General features: G+C 32.8%; 1 protein-coding gene across 1 annotated transcript; it reads right to left on the reverse strand.

The window, feature by feature from the left end:
- Positions 1–711: 711 nt before the first annotated feature.
- On the reverse strand, positions 712–7,481 carry LOC128191882 (zinc finger protein ZFP2-like). The gene is made up of 4 exons (XM_052864234.1): positions 7,257–7,481; positions 4,633–4,680; positions 2,751–3,242; positions 712–2,300 (listed from the first exon to the last, which is right to left on the reverse strand). The coding sequence occupies exons 1-4, from the start codon at positions 7,345–7,347 to the stop codon at positions 2,122–2,124; spliced, it is 810 nt and encodes a 269-aa protein (XP_052720194.1). The 5' UTR covers positions 7,348–7,481; the 3' UTR covers positions 712–2,121.
- Positions 7,482–12,159: the final 4,678 nt, after the last annotated feature.

Genomic DNA, 12,159 nt, shown 5'->3' on the forward strand with positions numbered 1-12,159 from the left:
AGAAAATACCGACTTTTTATCAAAACAAATATTTATTATATTTTGTTTTTATGTCTTTAAAATGTATAATTGTATATAATAAAAGAATTAAAATACATCGGTCGTATAGCTGTCATTTTGTGATCATTGAGAGAGAGAGAGAGAGAGACAGAGAGAGAGAGAGAGAGAGAGACAGAGAGAGAGAGACAGAGAGAGAGACAGAGAGAGAGAGACAGAGAGAGAGAGAGAGACAGAGAGAGAGAGAGAGACAGAGAGAGAGAGAGAGAGACAGAGAGAGAGAGACAGAGAGAGACAGAGAGAGAGAGAGACAGAGAGAGACAGAGAGACAGAGAGAGAGAGACAGAGAGAGAGAGAGAGAGAGAATGTTATTCATATTTTTTCAAATCTATCTAGAAGCTGTCTGACTGAAGATCAATTATGAATTATTATCGACGTCCTACACCAAAATTGAATTCTTAAGCGACAAGATTCTACAGTTTTTAGTTAATGAAATAATTAACATTTAGACAATGATTTTTTTCTTCAGAAAATGTAGTTAAATGCACATTCATAATTTCATTAAAGGGGTTTTCCCCTATTAAAATGAAACTCAAATAGAGCTAAAATTTCGAATATATATTTAGGCGGGTAAAGTATGTAAGAAAATCCGAAAACGATTAGAGAACTTCTTCAGTCTGTGTATGAACACTTTTGGTATCATAAGGGATTTATGTATACGAATAACGTCTTCATAAACATAGGAAAGGGTAACTGTCCTAAATTCTTGTTTTTTTATCGCTTAATCATTGAAAGGAAAAATTGTGAATTGAAGAATTAACAATTTTTGCCTTTAGTTTGTATATAGTATAATGAATTAGATTTTATTTATTCTACATGTATCAGGGCAATGTTCGAGGGATATTGAAAAATGTAGACATAACACCATGGCGTACTGATGGACCCGATACTAAATAAACTATTATACAGTTGTGTTCTCTGTTTCCATTTTCTTTCTGACGAAAACTAAATTCCCTAGGAAAAAAAGGAATAAAAACCATAAATCGCTGAACATAGAGATTTAATTTGGAAATCAGATAGAAAATGTCTCAAAGGATGCTTGCAAGCAAAATGAATACATATAGCTTTTATGGATATTTGTCATGCTTAATTATTCAGATCCCTGTTGGCCCTGGCGTCTCGCAGGGTGTCAAAATGTTGTTATAAATGAATAAATCGGGACCTGGTTAGCTTACAATTCAGATATCTATTGACAAAGCATTTGCATAAGAGTTCTGCGGGGAGGGGTCGGGGGCCCAATACCTTAAAGCTATATCTCCAATAAATAAGCCCGGGGGAGGTCTTTTTAAATAGCAATTAAATCTGCTTTCTGATTTTTCCTTAATTTTTTAATAGATCGAAGCCGACAATTTTTTATACACATAAAAGCATGCTGGAAGGGTTTCGTATTGAAGTCATGGGGGATTTTTCAACGATATTGTTAATCTGAATAAATCAGGATTTTGTGCTATTTCTTCCTTGATGAATTGTTCCTTCTTCTAATAAATATTTGTATAAGATTCACAATCGCTCTGATCGCATCGTTTCGTTTTGATATTTAACTCCCAGGGATATTGCTAGACTAATTATAATATTCATAGTTCATTCCATTTTCAAGAGTTTGAAGCCCTTTTGTTAATGCCTACTCTGTGTAATAAAAATAAACACAAAATACCGTAATATTTATAAGTTTGAAGCGAAAATCATCGAATGGAAAAAGTAATGATGTCTTCTATATAGTATATAACACTAAAAAAAATCAGAAGAAAGACATACCAAAAAAAAACCCAAACATCCAAAAACCTGGATTTCAAAATCGGCGTTAGGAAAGGGTATCTACCTACTAGTGTACATGTACATGTATGACTAAAAAAAAATATAAAATGCACCAATAGAAGAAATAATGTTTGAAAATCAGTACATTTTGCTAACTCATAATTTCTAGCTACACTGACTAGCATCTGTATCTTGGACCAAATATTATGGTGAACTATTGAACTGTTTCTCTTATAAATGTTGCATTTATTTCAGGATTAAACAGGAAACATATCCCTGTGATTTAGGATTTGGTTAATCATGATGACTTCACTCGGTTTTGTGGTTGGTTTCTAGGTGCCGCCGGAGATCGACCTTTCTCTGGAAATTTCGGCCACATCTGTCGCACCGGAAAGGCTTAAATCCCGTGTGTTTTCGGCTGTGTGTGATAAGGTTGGATGACTGACTAAAGGCCTTTCCACACACGTTACATTTGTGGGGCTTTTCACCTGTAAAACAAAATACCAATAATCTAACGATCATAAGTCGAAAAACTGTCTTTTTGCATATTGATTATACAATATACAATAGATACTGTACATAATATCTTAAAGTCTTGAAAGTAAACCAAATGTTGAATTGAAAATTAAGTACATCCTGTATAAACACAGTTAAAAATTAAATATTTATTATATTACTTTCCACGTCTTTTATCTATGAGCATTTTATAGATATTTTGTATGAAAAATATGAATTTTTGTCTTTTTCTTAACACTATTGTTTTTATGAAAATTATAATTTCGCTTTGATTTGCGATATATATATTTTTTTCAACATTTAATTAAGGGATGTCTTTTATACCATTGAATTGATAGGCATGTTCATCGTCGTTTGATAAAGCTTAATACATGTTTGGCGTTAATACAATTTCAAGGCAGGATGGAGTACAATAGTGCTACCTGTGTGGATAAAGGTGTGCTTCTTCATGTCTGACTTTTGGTGAAATCTTTTGCCGCAATACTGGCACGGATATGGCCTAGTATCGCTGTGTATCAACATGTGTGTGTTTAAGGTAGACGATCTTTTGAACGCCTTGCCGCATTCTGGACACCGAAACGCTCGGTGGAAATCAGTCATGTCCTGTAGAGTGGAATCCAACAGCATTTGTCGCTCTGTCCAAGAGGGAGATGGCTGAGACGAATCATCGTCTGTTTCCAAGACAGGCTGAGAAATGGAATTCTGGGAACGGAAGTCAAGAAATGGGGTCAGAAGGTGACACCGGAAGCAGTTACAGTAGTCAGATACTCGCCCATCGGATTCGAATAGGAACAACTGTTTTGGAATCGAGTGAAGTAATTCCGAACAAGTTCGGTAATCAAGCTGGTGATTTCTTCTTTCCAGTGTTGTTAAGTAATGACGAAATAAGGTATGGAAGGTCAATCCTTTCGTATCTGCAATTCGTAAAATATAACTTGGTAAAATCATGTGTTCTAAGTTAGATAAATCTGAGAGGTAATTAAATTCAACTGCAGTGTTAGGTTCCGATATTATCAATATCAAATTTTAAAGAATATTTCCCTTGCCCTTCATTTTTCAGAAATTTAAAAGGAGAGACACGAATGCACAATGAAATGGAATCAACACGCTACTGCTATCGGATTTGACACCACCGATTGAAAATATTCGATTTGCATGTTTGGGGTACAACAATCGCTGACCGTCTAGTAACAATCCGGTCCTAAGAGAAATACCAGCAAGATTTACCATAGCTGAAAAAGGAGCCGTTGTGATTGTATCACCCTTTCCAACGATCGGCGCAGCGGCCAAACTACAGCGAATCTCGCCGCCAGGGGATTCCAAATCTCGCGCAGTTATTACCCAGGTGACCGGAAGTTTATCGAAAGTAGACAACATTAACGGGAACCGTGATGTAACGTTCCGAAGGAGATGTTGTCATTACAGGCATTCATTGTTATAACTGTCATATCTAACGATAAGGTTATACAACGATGCAGGACTGGTATAACTCCAAGGGGCCATGCAGGGCTAATTAAGTTCCCAATTAAGCAAAAAACGCGAGAAATGATGGTGAGCAACACGAAAGCCGAAGATAGATCTTCAGCGGTAGAACATTCGAATGGCCACCCCGGGAATGTTTAATTATTTACTGCAATAAAAAATGATTGAACCCCTCTGTCTGTTAGGTTTTGGTTCTTTGATATCTTTAATAAATTTTGTTTCATCAGCATAACTTAACAACCCAGGATGAAAATATTGATATCGTCTGACATTTGATGCGCACAATCAGCGCCACCAATCTCTTTCTTAAGCCCGAATTCATGTACATCATATTTCCATGATTTATTTTGGATGTAATAATTGATAAAAAAAATCAGACTATTTCTATATCACGGTTATTTTTCTAACTATAGTAAGAGATTTGTTTGAATTATATATGTGGTAGTTGATGCCAAATTTTTAAGTAAAATAAATTTGAAAAGATTCACGTGCAGTTAAAAGTGGGCTACAAAATGTTCATAAAAATGTTTTTAAAGCAATAAGTGCATATTTAATTTAGTACTATGAATTTTGATAAAAACTATTGTAAAAATATCAGAGAGTGAACTAAAATGACACGAATGCCTTCATTAAAATCATAAAGAAATAAGGTAAAAACATAATCTGATTTTTAAGTTTTAATGTAAAATAGTTTATTTTTTGGTAAGGATTAAAGTATATGAAATCCTTTTAATTTGCTATTATGGCGTTGTTTGAGGAGTTATAGTTTTAATTTGCTATTATGGCGTTGTTTAGGAGTTAAGGCGAGAGTCACTGAATTACCGTCATGTGTCGCCGTATCTGTTTTGTCTTCTTGTTCTTTGGCTTCTTCTGAAAATTAAAAAAAACAAAAACAAATTTTTAACATAGATGACATACACAGTCACTGTGTTTAACAATAAGATGTGATGAGTAGTGCTTTTTTTTTTTTAATCAAACTACGTATGTAGTTAGAATCTGACAACAATGCAATGATTCGGTCTGGTAGATGCTTGCCTGATGCTTTCTTTTTTGAATTGCAATTCATCCATTCAAAATTAAACACATATTCCTATAGAAACAATTAGAATTGCTTCATTCCTCGGCATTTGTATTGTTTGTCGGTCACAGCTAGTGTTTTTAATGACTTTGCAACATTTCGGAAAGATAAATGCATTTGGCTGCTTTATTTTCACCAAAAATAAAAGAAAAAAGATGAAAAGGCATATATTCATACAAAAGTCATGGTTTGTTTTCAGAGGAAAGCTGTGTAAGGAAGTGATTTATCGAGAGAGAAAAGCTTGCTCTTAAATAAACAAACTATGTCGTGACTTTAACGGTATCCCCGAGGGATTACCAATGGAGAAAGACCTCTATTGAATTCAACAGGAAACAACGCTATATAAATTAAATATTAACCATTGCGATAATTCATATGTGAAAAAAGAACCGGAATCATGTTTTATTCAACCTGAACTCTCTTCAAAATGGCCACTGGAGAATGGTTTATAATTGCAGATTTGTTTGTTACAGATTCCATTTCTAATTGCATGATGGGCAATTTGTGTTAAAACAAAATGCCTTCATGTATAATTATGCACCGACTGATTCGCTTCAATTAACATCAACACTCTAAACTATCTGAGATTAATGTAAATACCACATTAAAGTAAATGTTTTGAAAATTTCTGCATAAACATATTATTCGAGTTTAATTTCAGTAGCACGAAAACGTGATAATCTTTTAATGAATACATCACATAGAAAAAGCTTCTAGATGGTCCATTACTAATTGATACGTTAATAGGCAACACTCTCTCATTAATAAATAGTACGCATTTAACAGATTTTAAGCGGAATAAAATTATCAAAAGTATTGCATTGTAATGTACTGAAGAATGTATATCAGGTGTCCCGGGAATTAAACGCCATCACCAGGGCATTTATTGTTGCGATAATTACATTATTCTACTTTCCACTTTCGTATGTCAGCAATTTCTTGTTTGTCAATGCACATTACGATATTTATGATTTTTAGGGCTATATTTTTGTTATACTTTCTATTTAATCGATGCCAAAATACATATTACATCGAGTTAAATCAATCACTATAAGACAAAATTGAAATCTTAAATCTTTATCTTAGAAATATGAAAAGAGCCTTTATAGAAAACTATGCGCCGTTTTAATCATGGCTTTTGTGCCCTTATACAACAAAAAGGAATGTAATCAAAAACCCTTAAGCTATCTTTAATTGATTTGCAACAAATATTTTTACGTTAAAACCCGTGTTTATTAAAACTAACGTGTTCATTAAAAATTAACTATTCGGTGAACTCTCCAAGACCAGCTCCGTCACTATGATGTAAACTTACATAACTAAACAACATATCGTTTATTCATAGGAAAGAACTGAATTTCAGCCGTCGGAATAGTAAATATTTTATGAAACAAACACTAGGTTCTCCTCACTGCTGATCATTTCACTTTATGTATTGTGTAATATGATCACATACAAACATATAGCAGATTTCATTGCAATCTGAACAAGATTTGGCAATGTAAACGGACTTTCTCACCAGCAGATCGCAGAGTATAGAGATATAATGAATTCTGATATATAAATATATAGAGAGAAATGAATTCTGAGTAGTTCTAGCCCGATACAAGTAAACTAAGAACAAATTAAATTTGTAAATTGTTATATGAATCATTCATATAAACAAACAAAAAACCCAATAAAAACAACAAAAAACCATACAAAGCAACAGCAAAACGCGTTTAAAGGCTTATTTATTAGGAACAAAAATTTGCATTGTATTCGTATAAGTATCTGAAAATGAAATATAGAATTAAGTGAAAATGTTATTTAACAAATTTTGAAACACCTCTTTCGAAATATGCTCTCTACCTAGATTGCTAAATTTACAAGGACTATTGGTTTTCCCCATGTAGAAAATATGATCGTTTGTGCTTGGACTTTCTTCTTTGATCTTTGTAATAAACATTTAAAATATACAACCACAATTTCAATCTCGACACATCTATTCGGATCACCATAATACTACTTTTTAATTTTAATAAATATACCTATAGAAAAATTACGCAATTCTCTACATACATGTATTTATTTCTTTGGTTGTCCTACCAAATATACAAACCAATTAACAGTTACTTTAAAAGATTTTTATAAGAAAATATTTAAAATTATTTTGTATCCATCGTTTCAGTAATGAGTTTTTCTGGTTAACCTATAAATTCTTTTAAACAGAAATAACTTTTGGAACCATATTTAAATTATCTTACTATGATCAACGAAAGCTAGATTTGTTTCTTCATTCAGGATGTAAAAAAAATTGTTAGAGTAGAATACAGTTAAACATTTTTATCAAACATCAAAGAAGTTATTAAAAAGGATAAGAACATACCTATGGCGATGGCTGTGCGCACCTCTTTTTCTCGACTCTCTCTCGAAGGAATCCATCTTTTGGAATTTTTTACCATAAAAGATTTCGGCATTTTTTAAAAATAAATAATTAGAAAACCGACACTTGTTGAAATCGTAAATCTGCAAACCGAAACGGTCTGGAAGCAAATGATTCAATGCGCTAGGAAGCTCCACCTATAGGCCAAATCTGGAATCAATGAGGGACCGTTATTGCGAATAACAACGGTCTGTTTCGCATGATTTGTTAGCATCTGGGATGGTGAATTCACGGGGGACACCGAACAAAGTTGGCAGACATCGGATCAACTCGACTTGTAATCAAGTAAGCCTGGCAAGATATGGACATAATAGATACGTGATTTGCTTTTGCAAAACAAATCCAACGAACTATTTATTAATTATTAATGATAGTTTGGCTAATATGCCAAAAAGGTCGCATTCTACATGCTTCGAGTACGTAAGTTTTTTCTATAAAACCTTTTAACGAATCTATAGCTGATTCCTACTTTTCAATAAATAAATAAAATGTCATAAACTAAAACGGAGCAACTGAGCCCAGTTTATAAATTATCCATCAAATATTTTATCAAGGTACATGTATTTTGTATTAGAAAGTATAAATAAATAAAAGCATCACATCGACAAGCGTGTTCGATTTCGAAGCAGCATTTCTATAGAGTTTGGATTCGACAATGGAATAACGAGTTTGCTTGAAATGTGGGATTCTATGTGCTATATATTACCTGGGACCCGTTTCTCAAAAAGGCCTACGTCCAGGCGTTAGCTTTGTATCAACCTCTAATGATAAAACGCCGCTTAATGATACAAATATCAATAAGCGTTGCAATTGCAACCCCTAATGCTATAAATTCTTGCATTAACAGTTGACAATATCAACCACTAATGATAAATCGCCGCCTATATAATGATACAATTTTATCATTAAGGTGGCTCTATACACCACTTTTTGATGACGCAGTACGCAAAAAAGTAAATCTGGAAACATGCATTTCCGGTACTGACTGATTTAAACTGAGGTGAATTGTATGGGAACCGCTATTTTGAAAAATTTGTTAAATGGATAGATTTAATTTGATAATTGGAAAATTCATTACTTACAAGTAATGTGGTATGTGACACCTTCACGTTGTGTGGTATTATTTATCAAAATAAACAATAAAATCAAGTATAAATTTTTAAAAAGTTTCTTTAGCATAATCGATATGTTACACCGTAGTGCAGTGGGTTAGTGGGTTCACTACAAACCAGTAGGTCATGAGTTCGATTCCTGTTGAGAACAATAAATTTTTTAACTTTCCAAAAATTTCTAAAACGTATTTTTTGGTTGAATACCGTGAAAGAAAATTCTAAACAGGTGAAAATATTTCAATTATAATATACTTTAATGCACATTAATATCGACACCTAACGGGGATGAGAGGGTTGCTTTGAATTTCTCTCAGGTTGGGATACATAAATCCTATTAGCCTAGTCAATGTTCCCCTTTATTTATTTAATTAACTTAGTTTTGCATTAAAGCGAATTTATTCACTTATACAGGGCAAAGTCTATAATGAAATATGTATGTATTTATCATTCCAACATTATATTTAGGAAATTTTCTTCAACTCAGAAATGAAAAGTCCCCAAGGTGTTTGGGCCTTGGGACTTAGGAACGATAACCCTTACATGAGGAACTTTCATACCAAATTAAATTTAAAATTTTTTTTTGTGTTTATTTGCAATGGTTTTCATTCAATTTTTTATGTCACATTTATTAAAATACATTTTCTTATAACATCAAGCAACTTTTTCAGATGATTTGTCAACAGAGTAAGAAAATATGAAAAATTATGTTTTGGGGAAATACTAAAAAAAATTGCAATAATAACATTTTTGAATGTTAAGAAGTGTTATATTTTTTTTATGTGTCCGAAGGAAATATCCATCATATGACAAAATAATTTCTCTCAATTTGTTGATAGCTGTCTTTTTAAAAAATATTTTACAAAAACACGAAAACACATTAAAAAATTCTTTAAAAATACCTATAGTATCCCTATCGTCATTTTAATATTTGATAAGTATATGTTTTGTGGTCTTCTATTGAAAATTGGAATAAACTGTGGGTGTATAGAGCCACCTTAAACCTCGCAAATGCAAAGCAGACCTAACGCTTAGTGAAACAAGCAAAAAGCTACAAGGTCAACCCCTAATGATACAAACATTTATATCATTAAGCGTTGCAATTGCACTCTTATTGATATAATAATATAAATATGTGTAGAGCACTGATTTGCAATGAACGTACGACTTGTTGTGAATGTCTTAAATATCTATGGTGGTTATAATAAAAGTTAAGTAAACGTTATAAACACATATAGAACTCAATGAAAATCGCATTTTTTATCATTTATAGAACTCCTCCCCACCTAATAATACCGGTAATGTATTATGATGGTACTGTACATGACTACATCCACGTGTATATGCGCCCTCTTTTGACTTAAGCTAAAATCTTTAGTAAAGATATATTGAGCATAACATTCTTTTAAAACAAATACAATGATGCATGAATGCCATTAAAATGCGTTAGTCTGATTAAAATATTAATATTGAAAAATATTTGAACAGTAATTCCATAAAACAATAATTTAAGTAGTAGAACATCTTTACGTAGAGATAGGTTAAAGCAGTTTTTTTTTATTTTATGAACCCAGGTTTTCAAAATAGCATTTTTTATCCCTAAGAGAATGATTAGAGATGTAATTATTTTATACCCGTTAAATGATAGCATCAGTGATATATTTAAACCCAATATGTATGTTTTAAACCTCTTAATCTAAAAATGCTGGGGAAAGTTACGAAAAGGCGATCAATAATATATATAACAAACTTGCTTTCATTTTCAAAATTACAGTAGAAATGAGTGTCATATTCAGAAGTAAAATATTGTCCCCAATATTGTCCCCAAGCCCTTTAATTTGAAATAAACTATATCAACAGACTTAATTTGTAATAAATGATTAGATTATATAAGTCTGACAAAGTCAGTTGGCATTCGATAAGGTCAAATCATGGCTAAAATAATTATCTAAATTCCGTTCCTCTACGATACGCTATACAATCTTGTATAGCGTATCGTAGAGGAGCAGAATTACAAGTCTAATTTTAATTAGATTGCAAAGCTATTAACTTTAAAACTGAGAGTAGCCACCCCCTCCCCCTCCCATTTAAAAGATAAACTTCATTTTAAGAGACAGCCCTGATTGATAGCCAAAACATTTGTAAACTGGTTCATATCACTGTGTAATGCACTTTAAAATTTGCGGCATACTCTAAAACCTGGCCTGGCCTGGTTTGGCCCCATTGGCCTGGCCTGGCCTGGCCTCATTTTTGGCCTCAAAATTGGTCTGGCCCCAAATTTTGGCCTGGCCTCAAAAATTGAAATTCAATATCAACCTTTTCTGTCCCCAATCTGCTACATTGAGGTCAGATTCATTGCCTATCCTGTCGTTTAACATTTCACATGTCTAATTTAATTAATGACATTTGTGAACGACTGCAACATTACATCCTTCGATAAATTGACTCAGTGATGTTCATTAATCATCACCTCCTGATTATAGAGTAGAGTTTCATGTATGTGTTGCCTGTATATTTAGTAAATAATTGTTCTCCAATGGGGAATTGTCATTATCAGAATTTGAACAAAGCAGAACATTTCGTGATTTTTGATGTTGGTTAGAATAAACAAATATTGGCCTCTTCCATTAATTTTTTCTCAAACAAGTCGTTGGTAAAAGAAGAGTTACATAGATATTGTCCGATACTGAGACCAGTTTGATCTAAATACATTGCAAAAACATGCCATGGTTATACAATGGCAGGGCAAAATCACATTCTTAAGTTCTTAAGAATTTAAATCAGATTGAATAAAAATCTGTTAGAATTGATTACTCAACATACTTGTAGTTATAGATATATATTGTTAGTACTATATTTTTAATTGTAACTATTATTTTTAATAGACTATCACTTTAAGACACTATAGCCATCAAAATGAATGTTTAATGTGCATTGAAAATAAATCAATAAAAAAATCAATAAAAACATCAAATATGTAAAGAAAATATAAAAATAAATTTGAGGCCAACAATTTTGGAAGAGGCCAAATTTGAGGCCAGGCCAATTTTTGAGGCCAGGCCAAAATTTGGGGTCAAGGCCAATTCTGAGGCCAAAAGTGAGGCCAGGCCAACTTTGAGGCCAGGCAAATGGGGCCAAGCCAGGCCAGGCCAGGTTTTAGAGTATGCCAAAATTCGCAGTTTGTTTACATTACCTGTCAACACCGATCAAGTCCAAATTTCCCTACCCAGCAGATATTCAATATCAATCTTTTCTGTCGCTAATCCGTTACATTGGGGTCAGATTCATTGCCTACCCTGTCATTTAACATTTCACACGGTCTAATTTAATTAATGGCATTTGTGAACAACTGCAACGTTGCATCCTCCGATAACTTGACTCAGCAATGGTCATTAATCATCACCTCCTGTTTTCATGTATGTGTTGCTTGTATATTTAGGAAACAATGGGGAATTGTCATTATCAGAATTTGAACAAAGCAAAACATTGTGTGACCTTTGGTATTGGTTAGAACAAATATTTGCCTCTTCCAATATTTTTTTCTCAAACAAGTCGTTAGTAAAAGATGAGTTACATAGATTTTGTCTGATCCTGAGAGCAGTTTGATCTAAATACATTGCAAAGACATGCCATGGTTATACAATGGCAGGGCAAAAATCACATTTGTAAGTTCTTAAGAATTTCAAACAGGCTGAATAAAAATCAATTAGAATGGATTACTCAACATACCTTTAGTC

The sequence above is a fragment of the Crassostrea angulata genome, chromosome 7 (assembly GCF_025612915.1).
Source record: "Crassostrea angulata isolate pt1a10 chromosome 7, ASM2561291v2, whole genome shotgun sequence".
Lineage (NCBI taxonomy): Eukaryota > Metazoa > Mollusca > Bivalvia > Ostreida > Ostreidae > Magallana > Magallana angulata.